Here is a 24,462-nt window from a genome sequence, read left to right as displayed (position 1 = left end):
AATGAGACCGACTGTGATACGATATATTATATGCACTGTGTGTGTGAGTGTGTGGATCCTTAATATAGAGGCGAGAGATACAGAGATAGTATAAGTGCCAGCTTTGTTTATATTTATTTTAAGAATGATCCAACCACATCATTGAGTATGTGGGTTGAATGTCAATTTCTTTCCTGAAAATATAAAGTATAAACACAGCCAAAATAAGCAAATACTCATATCGGGAAATATAATAGACAATGAAAAACAGCAAAAGTGCATGAATTCGTACGAGATACACGTGGGAGTCGAGACGCAGTAAATAAAGACTAGATAATATAACATATTAGGTCAATGGACGTAACTTATTGTGAGTTGCGTGACTGAAAAAAGTTTTTATTTTATTTTATTTTGGTTATTCGTAAAAGCGCGATTATATTTGCTTTGAATCCGGTTCAGTGAGAGAAGAAATCGATATAATGTAGGATACAATAGTGAAAAAAAAAAAAAAAAAAAAAAATAACTCAAAGTGCTCTCTCTCTCAAATGCTCTCTAGATTCTAGAGGAGCCCATCCGATTTGTCTTTTCGGATTTGTCTGTCACAGACCCTCTTCACTGTTAACTTTTGTGTCTCCTCTTTTCCTTGTTTCTTCAGTTCCCCTTGGTCCTTTGTCGCTTTCGTTGGAGAGTACTGGACTAGGGGGGTTCTGTTGTTAGCAAGGTTCTGAGTAGCCTAAGTGACGGCTGACGCAACAATGGACAACGAAGAAGTGAGTTCCCTGGTAGATCTCACAGAAGGCTTGAACATGGACGAAGAAGACTGGGGTATGGAGGAGGAAGATAAGGAGGGGGATTTGGCTTCCCCACAGATTGGAGCTGCGGCGGTCGGGAAAGTCATAGCCCCAAAAGTTGGAACGCTTAAACTTTTAACATCAATCCTTCGACGGATGTGGTGGAACGAGAAGGGTTGGAGAATCAAAGTCCTGGAGAAGAAAGGGGACAACTTCATAGTTGGTGTGGAATTCAACTCCAGGGAGGTGTGCACGAGAATGGTGGAAAAAGGACCCTGGACGTTTAACGGAGGGGTGTTACTTTTAGAACACTGGCCGGATTCGCAGAGGTGGGAAGATTGTCCGTTTAGATCAATCAAATTGTGGGTCAGGATTTATGGGGTTCCTCTGAGGGCCAGGAACGAGAAAAATCTGAGAAGGTTGGCGGAGACAGCCGGAAACCCAATCGTTTTCTCTTGGGATGGTTCCTTCTGCTCGGTCCTCAACGAATTCTTCCGATGTCGTATTGAGATGGGCTTGAACCAGCCTATTTGCCCAGGCCGATACATCCCTGTGGCAGGGAAACAGGTGTGGGTTTCGTTCAAATACGAGAGACTTCCACCGGTGTGCCTCCGCTGTGGGAGAATAGGTCATGAGAAAGGAGGGTGTTCAAAACAAGCGTCTATGGTGAAGGACCTTGCGGGTTCGCTGATCTCGCCTTTGGGGCCGTGGCTGAGAGCAGAGGTAGAACGGCGGTCTTGCTTTGACGGGGACCGGGACAAATCAGCGGCGCCGACGGTTGAGGAATCGGTACGCATAGGGGATGCCTCGAGACCTGAAGCTCAGGGTATAACCCCCAATGAAAAATTGCGGCATAATCATTCGGGTCCTAGTCACAACACCAACGTTGGGAAAGACCGAAGTGATAAGGCCGATGTTTTTAAAACTCGCGCCACGCATGTGTCTCGTGCTTCTCACGTGAGTCCTAATAAAAGCCAGTCAAAGCCTCTTACTTCGGGTGATAATATTGGGCCTGCTGCTAATGAAAGCCCAGATCTATGTATGGAAGAGCCCAGCCTTTTGGACCCTACGAGTCTGGGATCTTCCCCAACCTCCAACTTCATCCAGAATCTGAAAGCAAGCGCTGCAACCTCTCTCCCTCTCCCCATGCCCAATACTGACACCTTATCACAAAAAAAGAGAAGAGTTGAGACGACCCCAGAAGAGCTTAAGGCGAGTCTCGCTGCTGATATTAGCTCCGGGAAGAGGGTTTCTGCGCTTAAAAGAGCGGCTCGGATAATCTCCAAGAAGAACGCCCAACAAGTCAAACCTGCAAAATATGATGAAGCTGCTAAGGACGGGACCGGCCTCTTCAGCTGTTTGGGCATCTCAGAGGAGGAGGCTAGGTTCTCATTTGCAAACCAGATGCCGGAAAAGGAGGGGAACGTTGAGGGCTTGGATGCGGAGGGCAAGAGCTCTCCGGGATCGGCGGGAGTTGGCGAGGAAAGCCAACCCTGCCGGTCGAAATGAATCTCCTATGCTGGAATGCCCGGGGATTGGGCAGCCCCGAGGCATTCCGGGAACTCCAGAGACTCGTCCGTGATGAGTCTCCCGACGTCCTGTTCATCTCTGAAACGAGGCTACACTCCCAGCAATGTAAAACTTGGAGGGCAAGGCTGGGTATGGATGGTCATTTCGTGGTGGATAGCAAAGGAAGAAGTGGAGGACTAATGCTGTTTTGGACCAGCGGAGTTCAGGTCCAGGTGTACTCATACTCCGCGGGGCACATCGACTCAATTATTCAACAACTAGGTCGAGAATGGAGGTTCACGGGCTTTTACGGCAACCCGAAACCTGAAGACCGTAAATTCTCGTGGGACCTCTTGAGGAAACTTACGAATGTGCACGGGGGAAGCAAGTTGCCATGGGTAGTTGGCGGCGATTGGAACGAGATTTTGTATGACGGAGAGAAGGATGGAGGGGTCAAGAAGAGTTGGGCGTTGATGACCGAATTCCATGAGGCGCTGGAGGATGCCGGTCTAGAAGATCTGGGCTTCATGGGAGAGAAATTCACCTGGGCAAATGGCTGGGACCCTCCGGGCTTTGTGCAGGAACGGCTTGACCGCTTTTGTGCGAATGAGGAGTGGCTGAGGATGTTTCCAGAGTTTGTGGCTTTCAACTTGGATTATTATAAGTCTGACCACCGGCCCATCCAGCTACGACTCGAACCTCAGGAGGAGCAGCGAGAATCCCACCCAAAGAGACGTTTTTTCTTCGAGGAAAAATGGCTTTATGAGGAAGATTTCAAGAGCACGGTCGAGAGCAGTTGGAGGCGCCCCTTAGTTGGATCAGCTCCGAGGATTTCATGCGCTTTCCAAGCCATGAAACGGGACCTTTCCAGGTGGGGACGAGACAGATTTGGGAAGCTGCCTAAGCAAATTTCCGAGCTACGGAGAGAGATCAGCAGGGCAAAGCGGGATGTCCTTTACGGGGGAAATATTCCAAGGATTGCCACTCTCAACGCGAGGCTCGAGAAGCTTCTGTCAGCGGAAGAGATCCACTGGAAACAGCGAGCAAGAGTTAACTGGCTCACCCACGGGGACAGGAACACGAAGCTCTTTCATGCCTACGCCACTCAACGCCGGAAGACGAACAGGATAGCTACTATTTCGGATGGCTCAGGAGGCACGGTCTCAAAGGACGTAGACAAGCTGAATGTTTTTAAAGACTACTACCAGGCCCTTTTTGAGTCGACGGAGCCTAATGAAGCGGAGACTGAGGCAGGAATTTCGTCAATGATCCCAACTCTCTCGGGGAGTCTTCGACAAACGCTAGAAGCAGACTTTTCAAGAGAGGAGGTTGAAAAGGCACTGTTTGGAATGCACCCAACTAAAGCACCGGGACCTGACGGGTGGTCGGCGTGTTTTTTTCAAAACTGCTGGGATATAGTTGGCGACGGGGTGGTGGATAGCTGCCTTAATATTCTGAATGGGGGGGAAAGTATTGCTTCTTGGAATAACACACTCATCTCGCTGATCCCGAAGAACAAAAAGCCGGCCAGCGTAAAGGATTTTCGTCCTATCTCATTATGCAATATCCTTTATAAGATCGTGGCAAAATCTCTGGCGAACCGGTTGAAGTTGGCTCTTGGGACGGTGATAGACGACAATCAAAGTGCATTCATAGCGGGTCGAAACATTGGCGATAATATCATGCTGGGGTTTGAATGCAACCATTGGCTCAGATCTCGTTCTCGGGGACGGGTTGGCTACGCGTCGCTAAAACTCGATATGAGTAAAGCCTATGATAGAATCGAATGGCGGTATATTCAAACTATGATGAAGACGATGGGTTTTGGGCCAAAATGTGTATCGAGGGTCATGAACTGTGTGTCCACTACTAGCTTCGCGATTACCGTCAACGGTCTCATCTCCGACGAATTTAAGGCTTCCCGAGGCCTCCGGCAAGGTGACCCCTTATCGCCATACCTTTTCCTCTTATGTGCTCAAGGTTTCTCGTCCTTGATACACTCGCAGGTGCAAAGTGGACAGATCCATGGGGTTAAAATTTCGAGACGAAGCCCTCCCGTATCACATCTTTTCTTCGCCGATGACAGCCTCGTTTTTTTTCGGGCCGAAGAAGGGGAGTGTAGAGCCATTCTAGACTGCATCAGTGTCTACTCACGGGCATCGGGACAGGTCGTTAATATGGAGAAGTCGGCCATTTCTTTCTCTCCGAACACAAAACCAATTCATAGTGAAGAGGTTAAAGCAATTCTTGGAGTCCAACATACGGAGGGAATCGATCTCTACTTGGGATTGCCTACTTTCTCAGTACGTTCCAAGAATCTTCAGTTTGGCTACCTCCGGACGAGAGTAATGAAGAGAATCAGTGGCTGGAAGGAAAAACTCTTCTCGATGGGAGGGAGAGAGACACTTATCAAATCGGTGATCCAATCTATCCCCACATACACTATGAGTACCTTCAAAATCCCAACCGGTGTCAGAGAAGAGATTGAGAAGGTGTGCGCTGATTTCTGGTGGGGTACCGACGGAGGAAGGAAGAGGTTACACTGGCAAAGTTGGGACCGCCTCTGCCGTGCTAAAAAGGACGGTGGCCTTGGCTTCCGTAGCCTGCGGGAATTCAATCAAGCGCTTTTGGCCAAACAAGTTTGGAGACTGGCTCGCTCACCTCATTCGCTGGCAACTCGTGTAATGGCTGGAAAATATTTCCCTTTCTCAACGATTCTGGAGGGAAAGGAAAAATCTGGCTGCTCTTATGTGTGGCGTAGCCTTCTGTGGGGTATCGAGTTGCTGAACAAGGGCTGGCGTTGGAGAGTTGGAAATGGGGAAAATATTCCAATTTACGGAGGAAGATGGATACCGTCACCGTCAAGCTTCCAAGTCCAATCTCCAGCCAGATTACATCCTCGAGCATCAGTTGGAGAGCTGATCCTTGACTCTGGGGATTGGAACTCTCGCTTAATTAAAGAGTCCTTCCTCCCTTTTGAAGCTGAGAAGATTCTCTCTCTGGCCCGACCGCGTAACAGGCATCGAGATTCGATCGTGTGGCACTTCGACAAGCGCGGGATCTACACGGTCAAGAGTGGTTATCACAAGGCTCGTGAAAGTGGCGAGACTGCGGGGCCCTCGAGCAGAAGAGCTGAGGACATATGGACGAAGATTTGGTCTCTCAAAGCCCCCCCGAAAGTCAAGGTCTTCCTCTGGAGAGCGTGCAAAGATCTTATTCCAACCCAGGGGAATCTAGCGAAACGCCATATACCCGTCAACGCAGATTGCCAAACTTGCGGAGGACGGTGGGAATCATCTGCCCACGCCTTAATCTTCTGCCCACTAGTGGAAGAAGCTTGGGTCGACTCCCCCTTCGGACATATCAGGGAGGCCGATCCACATCGACGACTTCAAGACATCTTCATGGACATGGCAAGGTCTTTAACGAACAACGAAGTCGCGATTCTCGCGGTTCTTCTCTGGGAGGTATGGAATCAAAGGAACAACCTGATCCATGGGAATCATAGCAACTTCAACTTCGCTTTTCAGAAGGCGCGCTCAATACAAGATGACTTCGAGCGCTTCATCAACACCTCGCCACAACTCAGAAGGAGAGGAGATTCTGGGAGAGTGGCGTGGTCCCCTCCGGAGGTCAACAGGTGGAAGATTAATGTGGACGCAGCCGTACCAGCGGACGGTCAAGTCATGGGCCTTGGAGGATGTGTCAGGGACAAGCAAGGAAACTTTGTTGCAGGATTCAGCAAGCCCAGAGCAAAAGCCGCGTCGATCCTAGGAGCGGAGCTGGAAGCTATTCGGGAAGGGGTCCGCTTTGCTGCCTCGTGGGGTTATGTCCCCTGTGTGCTGGAATCCGATTCGAAGACAGCAATCGACCTTATCTGCTCGCAGGAACCGGCCGTCAACGAGGAAGGTTTTATTGTTGGGGATATCACAGCTCTCGCTTCTCATAGTTCCTCTATTTTCAGTTTCATTAAGAGGGATGGTAATACTGTAGCCCATAAGTTAGCTCAGTGTAATTTACGTTCAGCTATTCCTGCAACTTGGGTTGGGGATCCCCCATTTTGTATTGTTGACTCTATTTTGGCTGATAAGGCCGCTGCTCTTTCTGGGTATTAATAAAGCCATTTGGTTTTTTTCCTCAAAAAAAAAATAGTGAAAACCTACCATCCGCGTTAACTTATTTATAAGAAGCTCGATATAAGGTCAGACGAAGTTTTGAACTACACCAACCTTTCACTCCCATGTTTAATTTTCCCTCTTTTGAATTGTTATAAGCATTTGAGTTCTTATAAATGTTTGTATTTCTCGATCTGTTCATTGGCTAGAATGGAAGATTGGTTAGTCATTTTCACGTATTTTTTTTTTCCTTTGTCCCGCTTTTATTCAGGATCAACAAACTGGACTGTGGAGTTTTGAATTCTCAATTGAAATTTGTAAAAAAAAAAACTCGATATGTTTTCCTTGGGAGTTGGGACTCTAAGCCATGAATTATTTAAGCCGGAACTTTTACAAACCTAGAGATATAACAAAGAAAAACACATTAAATCCAATAACAGTACACGGAACCAGCCCAAATTGTTTTAGAGCCAACACAGTACTGTCGTTAATTTTCCATATGTGGTCCTATCTCGATGATTCTTGCACATTGTTTTAGGTGTCAACTGGATTCGCCCCACCTGCAGAGTCGGGAGATTATGAGCTTAAGGTTGCCAATATGATATTACGGATATTTAATTAATAAATCTCAATTCATTAATTGAGAATATATAATTTATATAAAAATGACGGTCAAAACTAAGAGAACAGAATTATATCGCAAATATATTTTATTTCCTTGAATCCCGTTGATAGTAGAATAAACGCGAGCACATCGAACGGCACAACTGAAACAAAACGTTTCGGCCGATTAGCAGAATCTTATTCCAGTTTGTACCTAAGAGCATCTCCAATACATTGCACAAAACTCTATAAATAGAGTAAAAGCTCTTCAACGATAAAAAAAACTCTAAAACTTTTTATTTGGTGTAAATATTACACTAAATATTTAAGCATTATTTTAATCTAATTAATTCACAATTCTTAATTGTAATTTATAAGTACATATTTTAACTAATTCAAATTCAATCAATATGTTTGTTGGCTCATATTTTTTCGGAAAATCCAAAGGAAATGGGGTCCAACCAAAACAAAAAGCACCTTTGTTGCTTCACGCCCAAATGGGCTTGGTGAGCCTGCCCGCGTTTTGCCTTCTTGTCTGATAACGTCATCCGCTCAAATGCTCACACCAACACAACCCAAACACTATAAATACCACGTTCACTTCACCAATTTCTCTCAAGAAAAGATAAACCTAGGCAAACTAATGCTAAATTTCTCTATCACTTCTCTCGCTTGATATTCTCCCACAAGAACACTTAAGATCAAAATAACACCACATGAAAAAGGGAACCAATGTTCTCTCATGATCTCTTTCAACCAAAATAAAGAGAAATAATCTACTTCCGAAGATCGAGGATACGAGAGGTATCGAAGCGTAGATACTGCTTTCTTGTTGATGCCATTGAATTCATGCCAGTTAAGTTATATGTAGTTATATGAATGAGTTGAAGTTAGTTATGGGTTTGAATAGAAGTTTGTTTAAGATCGATCTGACCTAAAGAGTTAATGCTTTCCGAACTTAGGTACAGCGATTAATGACCAGAAAGCATTTCTTATACTTCTATGCCGGAAAGTATTGATTAAGACCATTAAAGAACAATACCACAGATAAGAACCATGAGTTATGCTATTTCTAAAAAAATAATGTGTTGGTATCATAGGTATCGTATAGTTGTTCTATCCTTATAATGCTTGAGTTTCTCTAAAATGGAAGAAAAAATATTTACTGTCTCAAAATCAATTTTCATGCTCTTCACTTAGTAAGAGAAAAATCTCGTCGACCCGTGATACGATTCAAGATCCTCTGAAGCTCTTGGACACGTTGGACATTGTCCTAACTTTCCTCGAGCCCTTTGGAATCTTGGAAAAAGTGATTTCTCCTCCCAAAACACAATTTAAAAACTCATCTGAAGCTCTCGGCTGCTTTGGGCCTTGTCTTAAACTTCCTTGAGCCCTTTGGAATCTCAAAGAGTGATTTTGGGTCATCAAAGACTAGACACGTGACTATTCCAAGTACATCGCGTGTCGACAAATGTTAAATCTAAAAAACGGTTTAACAATGTTTTAAATTGTTTGGAGCTTTGTTTATAATTCAAATTAATTTCTTCAATACCACTTAAATTAAATCAATAATTAAAAAAAGTTTATACATTTTAAACTAAATTAAACCGAGAATTAATAATAATAATAATTTATAGAAATTTATTCTCTAAAAAATGTTGTATTATTTATGTAATTAAATTGATTATTAATTTTCACTTTTATTAATTAATTTTTTTTTATTTTAAATAATTTATTATTGATTTATAATATATGTTACACATAATTAATAAATAAAATACAATTATATTTTTATATATGTAATTAGACTTTACAAATAATTAATAAAAGTAAGACACTTAATCCAAAAATATCTTGGATTAAAAAGCCTAATAAAAAACATATTCTTTGAATATTACCAAATTTGGTGTAATATTCTTAATAAAAACATAATATCATTGGAGCAAAAAAAATATTTGGTGTAAAAGTTACATCAAATTTAGTGTGAAAATTACATCCAATTTAGTGTGTGCATTGGAGATGGTCTAAGTAACAAGTTTGAACGTTCAGCTGATTAATATTCTGGCTAAAATATTCATGTCACACGGTTTAGAGAGGTACACCTTCGGAGTTCATGAAATGCAATTAAAGTCACCACATATAGATACCATGCCATATCTGATATTCCATTCATCCTCTCGTTACAATTGTAAACTATTACCCGCAGCGAATTAGCACGGGCAGCCAGCGAAGAAAAGCTGGGAAACGGAATCGGAATCATTATTATTTAATTTAAAATAACATTCTATTATAGAGTTCCTTATTAATTATTAGTCCTGTTTGATAAAAGCTACAAGCTTAGCGAACAATTCCACAGCCTTCTCACTCTTCGGATTCCCGAAATGAAAGCAATGTCCTTCTCCGAGAGTCTCTACGATCTCGACGCTCCCGGGCCAATCGCTCTTCCTCAGCTCCTCCACGTAGCGCTTCCCGGGTCCCGCCAGAACGTCCTTCTCCGCCACGAACACCAAAACCTTCTCACACCCGATCCCACCCAGATCCTCTGCGGTCGGGCTCACCGTAGGATTGCCCGTGCCGGCCTTGTTCCCGGGCCACATGTACATAATCATCTCGTCGTAGTGGGTCCCAGCGAAGTAAGGGTGGACTATGGCCGCCCCGGAGATACGGACCCCCGGTAGCCCGGCCCGGCCGAACCGGGACACGATATCGTGGGTTATGGTCCCGCCGGCGCTGTCTCCGGCGACGATGACGCGGCTGAGGTCGGCGTGGGCGTTGAGCCACGGATCGGGCCCGGCTCCGTCGGAGTGGGCTGCGATCCACTGCAGCGCGGCCCAGGAGTCGTCGAAGCAGGCGGGCATGGGCCGGGCCGGGAAGAGGCCGTAGTCGACGGAGACGGCGACGGCGCCGGAAGCAGCGGAGACGGTGGAGACTACGTCGTGGGACATGGCGGCGAAGGGGGATCCCATGCAGAAGCCGCCGCCGTGGGCGTAGAGCAGCACCGGGAGCTTTTTACCGGCTGCGGCGTTTTCAGGGAGGAAGACTCTGGCGGTGACAAGTGGATCGCCGGAGATGACGACGTCTTTGGATCGGACGCCGTTGACGGGAGCGTCGGATGGAGGGACTGTGGGGCTGGGCGGCCAGTTGAGGATGACGTGGCCGTCTTTGTAGACGGTGAAGAAGGCGAACCGGTGGAGGACCTCATCATCGGCGGCGTTGGAAGGCGGAGATGCCATTTCCGGCTGTGGCCGGGGAAGAGTGGTGAAGAAGGAAAGGAAAGGAGAAGTTTGTGTGGTTTTTAGTTATGTAAATGTAAGTTTTTATAGAGACGGACTCGTAGTATTATATTAATAGTGTATACACTCATATATTTATTACAAGTTTACAACTCATATCTGAATACACGAGCTAGTATTTTAAGAGAACGTGAACTGAATTATTTGATTTTTTATTTTATTTAATGATGATGATGATATATTGGGATTGATGATTAAGATTGCTGTTGCTTAACTTCGGGTGCAAAAGCTTGATCTATTGTATATTAAGGGCAAAGCTAAATATATAGATTTTTTTTTTTGTCTATTGCAACTTTATAATTAGTAAAATAAAATTGTAAATGGTTATGTATCAATTCATATGACACAAATCAACATAACCATCACAATAATCATCAAATTAATTGTAATCAACATTTTAATTCAACTTCATCATGACAATAATCAAATAATCTCGAAATGAATTAAAATTCAACAATATCATCACAATAATCATCAATTCATAAGAAAAAATTGAAAAAAAGATCCTAAAAAAATGAAAAACTCGGATGATATCTCTCGGGTTCCCCGTGATCTGGACAAAAATGGCTTCCATTGAGCGGTATCCGGCGGGACGCACACCAGAGACAACGGAATTCGCGGGATATGGCCGGGATTTGAGCAAATGAAGAAGAGAAGAAACAGAATTAGGTCGGGACGGGATCCGCTGATTTCAACCTCGGGACAGTATGGTTTCGCGAAATGAGGAGCAAAGTATTTGAAGGGAAAACGGGACCCGGTCTAGAGGATTCCGGTCCGGTTCGACCGGGATTCGACCGGATTCGGTTCACGAAAATGGTTTTTGTTTGTCCCGTTCCGGTCCCCTCCGGTTCGCCGGAACCCGTCTGGTTCCCGGCCGGAACCCCGGAAAGCCAGACCTTGTCTCACACCAGCAATTCGTTGACCACTGATGACAATTACTATTTGTCTGCCCAAGATAGTCCTAAAGACAATTTCACCACTTTCAAGGGACTATTGTACTATTACAGACTATGTTTGATCTAATTATGCATTAGTTGGTGAGTAGTTAACATAATTAGTTTGCAGCTCACACGTCACTGCCAATTAGTTAAGTCAAGCTCACACAAATATATCACATTTGATTGATTAATGTTAAAGTAGCAATCATTCATCTCACTCTTTTGCGCATGATTATAATACGGCATCATAGCAATATTTCCTCATTCTTGTTCTCTATTCTAGTTCCATCACCTAATTATTAATCTGCTCAACTTCTGTTGCTCTATGTGTGTGTGTATATGGATGATCAGAGAGCGTCACCGATGAAGAAGTCTATATCGGAAAGAGGCGGTTTATGACATCTCCATTCTTACTTCTTACATTAGTCCCATATATATAATCTGTATAATTTACATATCTCAACATTGACTACATATTTGAGGAGCCACGCGATGATGATCTCTCAATAATAAATTGGTTTTATTGATAGATCGATCATAGACCTTTGATCTTTGAATTTAATCTTCTCAATTCTAGGATTCACAAAAACAACATTGAGGCCGAATCATTGAGCCAACTTATCTTCCATTCTCAGGTGGAGATTTTAAATACACCAGTCCTTGGCCCCATCCCCGGCAGACATATCTTTTATAATCTCCAAAGCAAACTCTGTTAAGCAGAAATGGGAATTCAATGATAAACATATTGTCTATAAGAGAGAGATTAGCTAAGTCGCTAGTAAACACCAAAACTTCATAACAAAGAGAACGTCGATTTGAGTTCCATGACAAACGTAGAGCTCCAAGTATTTCGAAACTCGAATAGCCAAATGGAGAAAATCCCAACCAAACCGTTAAAACAGCAAAAAATTGGCTACGTAAACCACCTAAACTATATGAATTGTAAATTAGCCAACATTTGGTAAATACTTTGTAAATAGCCAATTTGCATACGTAACAGTCTATTAACTACCTATTTTTTACATGTTTGGCTGTATTAAATAAATCTTTTACTAATCTGTTAATAAGTTCATTTGGCTATTTACAACAAATTAACTAAAAGTGAGTTATATCCCAATTCACTACAGCCGTGTGGCTATATAACTTAATAACCCTAAGAGAGGGTAAATTAGTAATTTAATTTTTTAATTTAGTTTCTCACGTTGAAATCATATTTTAGTATAAAACAAGTCATCAAGCTATAGGAAATGAGATACCAATTCATTATTTTTAGTTTTCTTGGTGATAGAGTAGTCGTGTAATCACACATTATTATTAATTATCATGGGACGTAGCACAAACATGATTATAAATCTATTATTTTTTATTTTCCTTTTTCTTTTATCAAACAGAAAAAAAAGCTCACCGTAAACAATGCAGCTCCAATCCACTCCGCAGCCGCTGCATTCTAACCCAACCAGCACAATCTCCGTCAAAGTCAAAGTCAAAGTCAAATCAACTACTGGCGAGACGAAGGCCTGCCACGATGTCGCCGGTTGACACGGGCCTTACGAGCCTCGTTCCGCATCCGACGCTTCTCAGTCTCCTTTTCCATCTCTTTCAATGCGGTGACGCCGCGCCTCTTGTACATCTTGAAAGTGACCCCTCTCTCCGCGGCCATCTTCCGGACCTTCTCGGTGAGCTCGGCGGCGACGACCCTGTTGTAGAGGCTCTTAAGGCCGAGCATGAGCTTCGCAAACGTGTCGGGCTCGGGCATCTCCCCGGCCTCGGTCATCTGAACGCAGTACGCGCACGCCTCCTTCACGTGGCCCGCCGAGAACAGCGCCTCGATCCATATCGTCCACGCCGCCACGTTCACTTCCCCTCCCCCTTTCACTATCGTCTCCCACACGTCCTTTGCCATCTCGACCCTCCCTTCCTTCGCCAGCCTGTTCATAAAGGTGGGCAAAATCGTTAACCGCTTAAATCTTTAACCGTTAAAACTATTAACCATTCAGAACGCCGTGTTTTTTTTTTAATGGCTAACCAATTAACCGTTAGTTTCGATATTTATTTTTCTTGATGGTTGGTTAACCGCGATTAACCATGAAATAACCGGTTAATATTAACAATTAATTGAGTAACTAACCCACTAAAATTTGGAAACTTGTTCAATAGTCAACTTTTTTTAAATTTAAGCAAATAATCATTATGGTGATGTGGAATTGTTTGGACGTTTTTAGCATTTCACTTATGCCCTTGAAGTCTGATGATTATTTACAATTATTAACGAATATTTACAACTATTAATGTCTTTTTTTATTTTGTTATAAAATCTCGTGACTATTTACTTAAAATTTACCAAAGATTAGCTAAACATGAGTTTTAGAGTCCTAATATTAACCGCTTGGTTGATTTTTTTAATAATTTTTTTTAAAAGACATTTTCTGTCGGTAGGGATTGAACCCACGATCTCCAAATGATGAGAAATTACCACTAGACTAAGCTAGCTACCACAAACGCTTGGTTAATTTTGATCAAAACAAACGGTGAAAATGTTAATTAACCGTTTATAAATGCCTACTTTTACCTGTTGACGAGCGCGTGCATTGTCCCGTACGGCGGGGCCGCCCACATGCCCCGCCCCACCATCTCCTTGAAAAATTGGCACGCCTCAACGAGGTGACCTTGGTTCACGAACGCTCGGATCATCACCACATAGGAGTCGATCATGGGCCTCATCCCGTTCGCTTCCATCTCGTTCCAGAACCGGACCGCTTCTCTCACCTCCCCGAGCTTGGACGACAGCCGTATCACCGTCCTGTAAATCCCCGGGTCGGGGAAGCACTCGTTCCTCCTCATCTCCTCCATCAGCTCGAGACACTCCTCGAGCTGCTCTCTCCGCTCGTGGGCCAGCATGATGTGGAGATACGTCGTCTCGTTCGGGCGAAACCCTTTCCGGGTCATCTTGCGAAGGGCTCCGTAGGCCTTCTCGACCTTCCCGCACTTGCAGAAGCCGCTGATGAGCGCAGTGTAAGCCACCACGTCGAGCTCGCAGCCGCTCCGCTCCATGTCGGAGAACACCCTCGCCGCCTCTTCGATCTTCCCTCGCTTGCAGAGCGACTGGACGAGGATCGTGTACGACGTGGCGTTCGGCGAGCATTCTCTTTTCCCTTTCTCCCTCATCTCCTCCATGAGGACGTACGCGTCGGTCATCTTCTCCGCCGCAGCGTACCCGCTTATCAGGTTGTTGTAGACCACGACGTCGGGCTCGAGCCCTGCTTCGCTCATCTTCCTCAGCACGAGCTTCGCTTCCGTGAGCTTCCCTTCCTGGCACCAACCGTACAGCAGCGACGTGAAGTGCTTGAGATCGGGCTCGAACTTCTCGCGGATCTCCTCGAAGAGCGACGCGGCTTCCCTCACGCTCCCGTTCTTGCACAGGGCGTCCAGAAGGCAGCCGAAGGCGTGCCCGTCGGCCTCGCAGCCGTACTTGGGCATTTCGTCGAGCACTTGGACTGCGTTCTTCACCATCCTGGCCGAGGCGAACCTTCTCATCAGGACGACGAAGATCTCGGGGATTATCATCTGCGGATTCTCGGCCCTCATTTCCTCGAGCAGAGCCCACACGGCGCCGAACTGTCGCATCTTTCCCAAGCATCTGACCATGGATTTGTAGACCCTCGTGCTCGGCCTGAAATCGGGGTGCTTCGAAGCCCACGCGTAGAACCGGTACGCCAGATTTCCGGCGTCTCCGCAGCGTCTCAGCACACGCTCCGTCAATCCCCGTCTCATGAGAACGCCGGACTGGTCTAAAGCGAGCTCCAATTTGGGGACCCTGGTGTGGAATCTTTGGAGGATTCCGTACACCCTTTCGATGTCGTCCGAGAATTCGTCGAAGCGTGTGGGTTCTTCCGAAAACTCGGGGCCTTCGACGCGAGCCAATGAGGTTTGTTTACTCTTGTTGTTTGGTTTGGGTTCATATGGATCGTTGAACGGACTCGGATCACTCTGTCATTCAGAAAAGTAAAATGAAGAAGAAAAAAATGAGTATCCGGAAATTAAAAGGAAGATATTAACACGTACTTGCCTCCAAACTCCATTGTTGACTTCCAAATGACATTGAATTTGCGACGATAGCATCAATCATGCCCTGCTCATATTACGCAATTTTGTAATGAATTAGGCTGACAATCACAATCAAAATGTAAACGTACCACTAAAAAACAATTAAGATTTTTGCCTTTTCTTCGTGATCATCGGTCAGCTCTCTCCTCGAACCATAGCATGTGTCTGATAGTAATATATATGAAGAAAGTATTCAAAATAAATGAGTAATCCACAGAGAAAATAGAATGCAGAGAAAGTATTAAAAAAAAAATTGAAAGAATTACCTGTTTGGGTGTTGTATTCATTGGAGTCGTGAGAGTAAGGCTTTGACATAGCAAGAATCTGCGGTGGCGAGAGGTAGAGAGAAGCTGAGCTTCGGAGAGAAGACCGCCCCACAGAAACCGCTCTCAGTCTCATCATTTTTCTCTAAAACTCAAAAACTAAAATATGTAAAAGTGTACATTAAGTTTTTCTTCGAGAGAGAGAGAGAGAGAGGACAGGTATTCACGGCAGCTATGATGACCGTCGAAGTGAGATGACTGAGATGAGTGAGAGACGACGGAGTCTCGATGAGCCCTTGCAAGTTGCAACTCAGGGCTTTGCCGAGAGGGTTTGAGTTTTTAGAGGGTATTTCTGTAAATTCGTCAAAGAAAAATAGGAAGGAAAAAAATATATATATTACGTCTACTGAGTGTCATGAATTGAAAGAGGTGTGGTATTTAGTTTGTTTTTTTTTTTTTTTTTTTTGTTGCACAGGGTGCTATTTAGTATTTACTTAGAAGAACCCCCAAATTTTCTATCAATTTCAGCTAGAGTTGCTCGGACAAAGATACACGGGAACTTTTGGTCATTCGATCTCCGATCTTCCTTTCCGATTTCATTTCAGTAAGTTTCTTTCCCATTCGAGACTCCTTAAAAAAAAAAAGGCTGTGAAAGCTCATTAAGAAATTCTCCCCGGAAATTGCTTCGTGAACATCAACATATACGGAACCGAGAACCGGAAAATTGCTAGAGTTGCTCGGACAAAGATACACGGGAACTTTTTGTCATTCGATCTCCGATCTTCCTTTCCGATTTCATTTCAGTAAGTTTCTTTCCCATTCGAGACTCCTTAAAAAAAAGGCTCTGAAAGCTCATTAAGAAATTCTCCCCGGAAAATTGCTTCGTGAACATATACGGAACCGAGAAAACGTAGAACAAGATAAATGGTGAATCTAAGATCTTGTGAATCTAAAATAATTCGTGTACAGAAAAAAAAATTGCATTGTTCTTGTTAAACGACGTTTAGGAAGCATCGTCATTTAAAAACGTGATTATAGAATCAAAGAAATGACTAATTGGATGAAATACTAGTAGACTGTGTTACAAAAAATAGCTTCTTTTGATTTTAACGTAATCTTGGCAAAGGAAATTTGAATCCGTTCTCTCTCTCAGCCCAGCTTTCGTCACAGTGCTACTTTGAGCTCCACTGTTTCTGGTTTCCAATAGTTTGACAGAAGTGTTTATGAGCTTGAATGCTAAATTCCAGTGGATTTGGAGAAATACTAGTAGACTGTTACAAAAAATTTCTTTTGATTTTAACGTAATCTTGGCAAAAGGAAATTTTGAATCTGTTCTCTCTCTCAGCCCAGCTTTCGTCACAGTGCTACTTTGAGTTCCACTGTTTCTGGTTTCCAATAGTTTTGACAGAAGTGTTTACGAGTTTGAATGCTAAATCACAGTGGATTTGGAGAAGGAAAACGGAGGAGGAGCTTCGGAGAGCTGCAGCGGAGCGGAAATGTCATCGTCGGTGACGGAGCCGTTGGTGGGCATGGAATTCGAGTCGGAGGAGGAGGCGAAGAGGTTCTACACGGAGTACGCTCGGCGGGTCGGGTTCGTGGTTCGGGTGATGCAGCGGCGGCGGTCGGGGATCGACGGAAGAACCCTGGCACGCCGCCTCGGGTGCAACAAGCAGGGCTTCTCTCCCAACAACCACAAGGGCTCGGGCTCGGGCCCCGAGAAGAAGCCCAGGCCCAGCGCCCGAGAGGGCTGCAACGCCACCATCTTGGTCAAAATGGAGAAATCCGGGAAGTGGGTCGTCACGAGGTTCGAGAGAGACCACAATCACCCTCTCGTTCTCTCCGCCGACGGCTTCGGCACCGAGGTCAGTCTCATCAACTTCTATTTCCGCTACTGATAGAGCAATCTCAGTGAGTTCACATTTGTAGTTGATTCAGTTTAAGCATTGTTCAATCCCCACCGGTAGCAAATGTCCTTAAAAAAACAATTAGTCGAGTAACTAAGCCACCAAAATTTGGAGATTTGTTAAATAGCTAACCTTTTGTAAATTTTAAGTAAATAGTCGTTGTGGTGATGTGGGATTGTTGTGGACGTTTTTAGCATTTCATTGTCCCCTTAGAGTCTGATGGTTATTTACAATTATTAACGAATATTTACAATTATTAATGTCTTTTAGGCTTTGTTAATAAAATATCGTAACTATTTACTTAAAATTTACCAAAAGTTGGTTGTATGACAAAACTTGAGTTTTTCATATGGCTACATATTTAGAGAGCAAAAAAAAAATATATATATATATTTGGGTCTCTTAAAATCATGTCTTTAGTTTTTCCCCGAAAAGTGCCGGGAATCAGTCAGCAACGTCGATGGTCTTTTGCTTCAACTCTGCTATGAGAATAGATGTATGCGATGTCCTTTCACAATTCACGATTATTTTTGTGCTCAAGTTGGAGTTTTAGGGTCGCCTGATTATTTCTTGAAGAACTTTGTGATTATCTCTCTTTTTGCTATCTAAATATGCCATTGTTGATAGGGCGATAAGGATAAGAAAATCGAAGAACTCGCTATGGAGTTGGAGCATCACGAACAATTATGTGCGCACTATCGAGACAAACTAATGGGTTTCATAAGAAACATCGAGGATCAAACTGAAGAACTCTCGGGGAAGATACAAGTTATCGTCGAAAATGTGAGAAAAGCGGAGTCGGAGTTCCGAAATTATTCTGCTCATAGATAGCCTCGGCAGTAGCTTTGCATTCTTCAAATTCAGCTTCATAACACTTCAGCCATGTACATAGTAGCACGAAGGAGTTAAAAATAGTAAATTAAAATATTTGACTCCTAATGAAATCACATCGATCAGAGTTGGTTTTATTTGGCCCATTTTCCAAGCTGAATATGGAGTGTTGGTTCTGTTTCGAAGAGTTTTTGGCCAAAACCCAGCCACCTCAGAATTGGTTCCCATTGCTCCAACGACATTACCGGTCACTGTAGCCAGGGACGGAGACGGACTATCTCCCCCTCGATTTTTTTTTTTTTTTTTTTTTTTACTTATTGCCATTTTTTCCTTTATATTTTACCTTTCAAATTACGAATTAGCCCCCCTGATTTTCTTTTTCGTCCCTTGCTTTAGTACGTCGTTGAGACTTGAGAGTGCCCATTGCTACATTATCTAAGTTTCTCAACACCACAGCCAAAGCCAATCTTAACATTCTTTTTGGCCGTATCAAGCACCGTAGAAGCCACGGTGTTGCCGTTCATAATTTAATAGGTCGCGTGATAAAAACGTGAGGATTTAAGTAGCGGAATGGGTTAAAAATAGATGGAATGACCAAATTGAAAAATATATATAGAATTAATGACATTTTTAGTCCCTGGACTATGTAGTGTGTAACAACTTGATCCTTCGGCGAAAAAAGCTGTAGCATCGATACCTGGTGAATGTGAGAAAATCACGATTGATCCTTCTGTCAAATTTTCCGTCTATTTAGACAGAAATGTGCTGACGTGGCAGGGTAGTTACCATTTTGCCCATGTTTTAATGGTTTTCCTCTTCTTTTTATATGTTTTCCCTCTTTCTAATTGTTTGGTTTAGTCATTAACGTGTTTGAATTGAACCAGACACAGTGTGTCATTTTCATGGAGATCTAAAGTCTAAACAATGAGATCATATTCGAAATCAAAACTCAGAACAACCTGGAATTATATATCTCAAACAAGAATAAAAATATCCTCAAGCTTAAAATCAAACTCAGATCATCCAATTGTATATGATCTCCAATTCGATGATAAACTCTATAATTCAGAAACTAAATTTCCCTAAAAAAAAAAAAAAAAAGTTTAAGAAACTGGAATCAGTATTTCCCTCTCAAAGAATGCCACTTCAATTTCAGTTGAAACCACAAGGGAGGCGATCCGAGGACGCCTCTGTTCAGCCTCGGATCGAAAACATCGAAGTTTGCTTTCCTCAGCCCGTCCAGCGCCGCCTGCGCCGCCACCGCCGGCAACAAAACCGGGCGAGCCTCCGCCGGAACCGTCGGCCTGGAGAGCGAATCGTTGTCTTCTTCCACAACTTTCTCAAGCTTCTTGTATGCATACAAGGGAAGTTTTGACCCTATAATCCAAACACATCACAGCAACAAAGTTTAGATCTTCATGATTAGCTAGAACATGAACACAAAATACAAACTCCTCACCGAAATCAGACACAATAAATCAAAACCACAAACTTTGTTCATGGTTTCAAATTCTTCAAGTATTTTCATATCAGCTCAATAATTTATTATAACTCACAATAAACAACAAAATCACAAATCCCTAACCCTAACTCCTCAAAACGCATACCAAACAACAAAATTACCAAAAAAAATTAGTACCTGGAAGACAACAGGTCCTGAAGCAATTCCGGCCACAACCTCCGACTTTCGGCTCGTCGGAGTCGTCCTTCTGGTAGTTCGACACGACGGTCGGAACTCGCTTGATTCTGAGCATCATCTTATCGGCTGTTATAACACGACCTCTTGAACGGAGAAGGAAAGGAGGCGAGGAAGGAGAAGGGAAAGAGAGAAGAAACAGTGAGTGGATTGTAGATCGGAGAAGGAAGAGAAATCAGGAGTCGCCGAGCCCGCCGCCGGCGAGAAAGAGGAGGTCGGAGGGAGAACCGCCTTCGGAGGGAAGAGCGCCGCGGCCGCCGTGAGGGGAGGGGATACAGGTCAAGACTACTGAGCCTTTGCGACGGAGAATTGACCGGACATGAATCGGAAGAGACCGCGAATCTCCGTGTATAGCCGTGATGTCCACAACTTGACTCTCCTGGGCTTTACCCCCAAATTTAATCAACAAAAACACTTTGGATTCGATTGGATTGGATTTTGAGAGATAAAAGGTCGGAGCTTTAGGGCTTTTTGCAGGGATTGGTTTTGGGGACTTGTTGATTATTTCTGGTTGAATGAGATTAGGGATTTCTTTGGAGTGTGTTCGCCGGGGAACCTCGTCCGGTCCTCTGTTAGTGACGTCCTGGAAGTGAATTTAGTGAGAGGTGCGAATGAAGATATTTGGGCTAAGCCCAGGACAGTCCGCTCTGGAAAAAAAAAAAAAGAGGAGACGTGGAAATTACTTAACTACCCTAGTCGATCAAGCCACGTCAGCACATTTCTGTCTAAATAGACGAAAAATTTGACAGAAGGATCAATCGTGATTTTCTCACATTCACCAGGTATCGATGCTACAGCTTTTTTCGCCGAAGGACCAAGTTGTTACACACGACATAGTCCAGGGACTAAAAATGTCATTAATTCATATATATATCATGGCAAAGATAACGCTAGTGGGCGAGTTAATTGTGGAGGAGGCAAAGAAGATGAATGGTGTTTTGTTAGTGAATGAATAGTATTATACTTATTGTGACATATTCTAGCTAATACATAAGCCGCAAAATATTGTTTTTTTTTTTTCCTGAGGCCCTCCCTTGTTATTAATAACCTACCCCGCCAAAAAAAAAAAACTTTGATACTAAGCACGAAAAAAAAAAAAGCCACAAAAGTTTAACCCTCTAAAAAAAAAACTCTTCGGATCCAAATAACTCCTTTAGCCTAAAAATAAAAAATAAAACACACACGCCAGAGAAGAAAGAAGAAAAGGAAAAAGAACATAAACACATAACCAATAAAATGAATCAATGCCCTATCACACAAGGCTGTTTACGTTTCCTCTCTCTTTTAAAATCCATGTGTTATTACAAAAAAAAAAAAAAAAAAAGAATAGAGACTAATTAATTAATGAAAGAATAATATAATCATTGCGTAAGGGCAGCGAATCCACCGCCTTTCATCATCTGCTTGAACTCCTTGAAATCGACCATTCCGTCTCCGTCCACGTCGACCTTCTTGATCATCCTCTTGCAGTCCTCAACGGTCCTTCCTTGCTTGAGTCCCAAGGAAGAGAGCACGGACCTGAGCTCGTCCACGGTTATGAACCCGTCCCCGTTCTGGTCGAACACGTTGAAGGCCTCTCTCATCTCCTCCTCCTCGTCCCTCGCCGCCACGTCATCGTCGGCGATGATGGTCTTGTAGAGCGCCCCGAACTCTTCCATGTCGAGGAACCCGTCCCCGTTGGCGTCGATGCGGTCGATCATCTGCCCGAGATCGCAGTCCGCGATGAAGATCCCGAGCTTCTCCAGCGAGTCGCTCAGCTCCTTCTTCGTGATCCGACCGTCCCCGTTCCGGTCGAACATCTGGAACACCCGTTTCAGCTCCGCGGGGTCCATCGCGATATTGCTTTGAGGTGATTTGAAGAGAGAAAAATATATGAGTAGTTTTTTTCTTTTTAGGTTTGGGAAGTATAGAGAGGGTTGAATATGTGGTGGTAATGGGATTTTGATCAATGAATAACGCTCTAATATTGGTAAAGCATCATTTTTTTTTTTGGATGGTTGGGTTGGTTTTGTATATTTATAGGACGTTTGAGGCAAAACGAAACGCGCTAGTTTTTCTCTAGTTTGTTTGAAATTTAGGTATATAAACGTTTAATTAATAAATTACTAAATAAAAACGGTCGTTGCGCGTTTGACTCTGAACTTGAAGTCGTGTGAATTGCGATTTGTTTTTCTTTTAGTACGTAAGAGTAACCTGTATTTTTTGGTAAACGTTCATAGGAATATATAGCTTTCAGATTAAGCTTTCAAAGTCACGGTAATAAAATAATATAAGAGGTTTGACATTTTCAAGCTGATAAATAAGACGAGGCAATGCATGATTCAATAATATTAAGCTTTTTATTTGTTTTAAGTGAATATGCGTTGATTTTTTTTCAAAAAAATGGTATGTTTTTGTTCTTTACCTTGGTTCACGAAGCCTTTTATAATTGTTTAAAGTGCATCTTTGAATGGAGAAATTTTATGGAACATACACAAGATACACAATATGAAAAAAAAAAATTAAAAAAAAAATGGACTCCCAACTTGATAATAATCGTGCAATTGATCAACTCAAAGTCCGTAGTCTTCCTTCCTTCAGATCTTTGCCTACGTCTCATTCGTTCTCGCTCGTCGTATTGGTGACGTGACACTTTAATTGATCATTACAACTACTTTTTGTCGTTGGCCAGTATTGGAAATGCAATACAGATTGCATACTACAAAAAATTGAATAACATCAACAAAGGATTGTAAATGTATAAAGTTTAAGGATTTAGCCGTTTTTCTCTTCTTTTGATTCGATCACATAAATGTGCAAATATCAAATTTGCCACATTAGAGATATTCAAATATCTTCGGCATAAGTTTTTGAAGTAAAAATTGTATCAATTGTCTTTATTTTGAGAATGATAGCCTTTTACACTTTTTCATATTTCCTTTTAGAAATGTCTCACATTCATGAATTTGAAAACAGACATTAAATAGGGTACATCTGTTTACCGGTAAAAAAAAATGGGACAACGTGTATATTACCTGTATTTTTGGATTAGCATTTAGAATCGCTTGTGATTCGATCTAAAGCCGGACCCTATGATCGCACGTAAGTTGAGTGTGGTAAAGTTTTTATCTTCTCATCGTTTCTTGTCGCTTCGTCAATGAATCTCATTTGTGCTTCTCGCTTTCGTCATGCTCACCGTTCTCGTCACGTTTTTCGTTCTTCGAATCTTTGAGTTTTCGGGTCTTGGGATCTCTCACATTCTTTGTGTTTTTCGTCGAGTTCAGATAAGTCTACTGTTGGAAATTGAGTAATATTAAATAGGTGTTTTAATTATTTAAAGCTCAATTTAATTTGTTCACTAAAAGACAAAATAGTGTGTTGTTGATTGAGAGAGTGAGTTTGTGTGTGGGAAAGAGTCCCACATGGAACAAAAAATAAGGTGAAGAGCACCTTATATATGTTGCATTTAATAACCATGAGTAAACAAGTGGATAAGGGGAGAGTGTGTCATGTGGATGTGAGGTGGAGGTGAGGTGGCGGACCTATGCTTCATTTCACGTTCACACCCGCCCTCGCCAGTGTCGCCACCGGCGACAGCGGCGTCCGGCTCGGGCTCAGGCTCAGGCGTAGAGGCGTTAGTGGCGCTTTGTAGGTGCACTTTGGCACTTCGCTTGGTAGTTATTTTTGGTTACCGTTCGAACCAACAGTCACGTCGCTTCGAAACGAACGGTCGTTTGGCCAACGGTTGTGTCGTTTGCGGCCGTAACTGTCGTTCGAACGAAACAGTGCGTCTGTTCGTCGAACCTCTTCACGAACGGGTACGATTGCTTATATAATCCGACTTCGGATTCAGAAATCAACACAGATTTTCGAACCAACTTTCTCTCTTCCCGAAACACTAATCCAGAAACACCGTTCTTGCTTATTTTCGGATTTTCACCCTGTCTTGGTGCAGTCCGAATTAGGCTTGTCGTATCCTGCGGTATTCTTGTACAGAAACCTTAAGACATTTTTGGGGTACTCGAAATACTATAAGGAAAGCGTTCCTATGCGTGATTCAAGCCTCGACGTCTTCAATTTCGAAGAATTATCTAACATCTACAGTGACGAAATTGCCTTTTAAACATTTAATAATTACATAATTTGTCATTCTATACCACTCTTCGGTGACTGAACACGTTATTATAAATTTAAAACTTGCAACATGACATTGGGAATCGGGATGAGTGTATTTGATTCTCTGGAGATCTCCAGATAAGTCTCTTTAGTTCTCATTTTTTAATTCGGGGACTGTACACGTTATTATAAATTAAAAACTTGAAACATATGACATTGAGAATCGGGATGAGCGTCTTTGACTCTCTGGAGATCTCCAGATAAGTCTCTTTAGTTCTCATTTTTTTTAAAATTCGGTGACTGCACACGTTATTGTAAATTAAAAACTTGCAACAGATGAT

At 43.0% G+C, this 24,462-nt stretch overlaps 4 protein-coding genes and 1 pseudogene across 6 annotated transcripts; 1 reads left to right on the top strand and 4 right to left on the bottom strand.

The window, feature by feature from the left end:
* Positions 1-9,085: 9,085 nt before the first annotated feature.
* Positions 9,086-10,302, bottom strand: LOC149387871 (putative carboxylesterase 12 pseudogene; annotated as a pseudogene).
* A 1,309-nt stretch (positions 10,303-11,611) lies between these two features.
* Positions 11,612-15,899, bottom strand: LOC149387870 (pentatricopeptide repeat-containing protein At3g49730-like). 2 transcript variants are annotated; one of them, XM_089623179.1, is made up of 6 exons: positions 15,599-15,899; positions 15,448-15,497; positions 15,295-15,357; positions 13,798-15,215; positions 12,634-13,156; positions 11,612-11,937 (listed from the first exon to the last, which is right to left on the bottom strand). In XM_089623179.1, the coding sequence occupies exons 1-5, from the start codon at positions 15,732-15,734 to the stop codon at positions 12,727-12,729; spliced, it is 2,097 nt and encodes a 698-aa protein (XP_089479305.1). In that variant the 5' UTR covers positions 15,735-15,899; the 3' UTR covers positions 11,612-11,937; positions 12,634-12,726. The 2 variants fall into 2 exon arrangements, with proteins under 2 accessions (XP_089479305.1, XP_089479306.1); XM_089623180.1 differs by having other exon boundaries at positions 15,291-15,357; positions 15,599-15,629.
* A 157-nt stretch (positions 15,900-16,056) lies between these two features.
* LOC149387869 (Far-red impaired responsive (FAR1) family protein) lies at positions 16,057-18,467 on the top strand. Of its 2 annotated transcripts, none has more exons than XM_089623182.1 (3): positions 16,057-16,199; positions 17,036-17,457; positions 18,127-18,467. In XM_089623182.1, coding segments are annotated over exons 1-3 (627 nt in total). In that variant the 5' UTR covers positions 16,057-16,198; the 3' UTR covers positions 18,331-18,467. The 2 variants fall into 2 exon arrangements, with proteins under 2 accessions (XP_089479308.1, XP_089479307.1); XM_089623181.1 differs by having other exon boundaries at positions 16,058-16,398.
* A 646-nt stretch (positions 18,468-19,113) lies between these two features.
* Positions 19,114-20,583, bottom strand: LOC149387868 (uncharacterized). Its single transcript, XM_089624055.1, has 2 exons — positions 19,970-20,583; positions 19,114-19,707 (listed from the first exon to the last, which is right to left on the bottom strand). The coding sequence occupies exons 1-2, from the start codon at positions 20,085-20,087 to the stop codon at positions 19,448-19,450; spliced, it is 378 nt and encodes a 125-aa protein (XP_089480181.1). The 5' UTR covers positions 20,088-20,583; the 3' UTR covers positions 19,114-19,447.
* A 677-nt stretch (positions 20,584-21,260) lies between these two features.
* On the bottom strand, positions 21,261-21,985 carry LOC149387867 (calmodulin-like protein 3). Its single transcript, XM_089623983.1, has one exon. It carries the CDS (start codon positions 21,856-21,858, stop codon positions 21,388-21,390), a length of 471 nt encoding a protein of 156 aa, XP_089480109.1. The 5' UTR covers positions 21,859-21,985; the 3' UTR covers positions 21,261-21,387.
* Between the last annotated feature and the right edge of the window lie 2,477 nt (positions 21,986-24,462).

The sequence above is a fragment of the Urtica dioica genome, chromosome 8 (genome assembly GCF_054948205.1).
Source record: "Urtica dioica subsp. dioica isolate 48M chromosome 8, U.dioica_male_clone48M_v1_H2, whole genome shotgun sequence".
Lineage (NCBI taxonomy): Eukaryota > Viridiplantae > Streptophyta > Magnoliopsida > Rosales > Urticaceae > Urtica > Urtica dioica.
The sequence above is the reverse complement of the archived record's forward strand: the minus strand, read 5'-3'. Positions and strand labels throughout refer to the sequence as shown.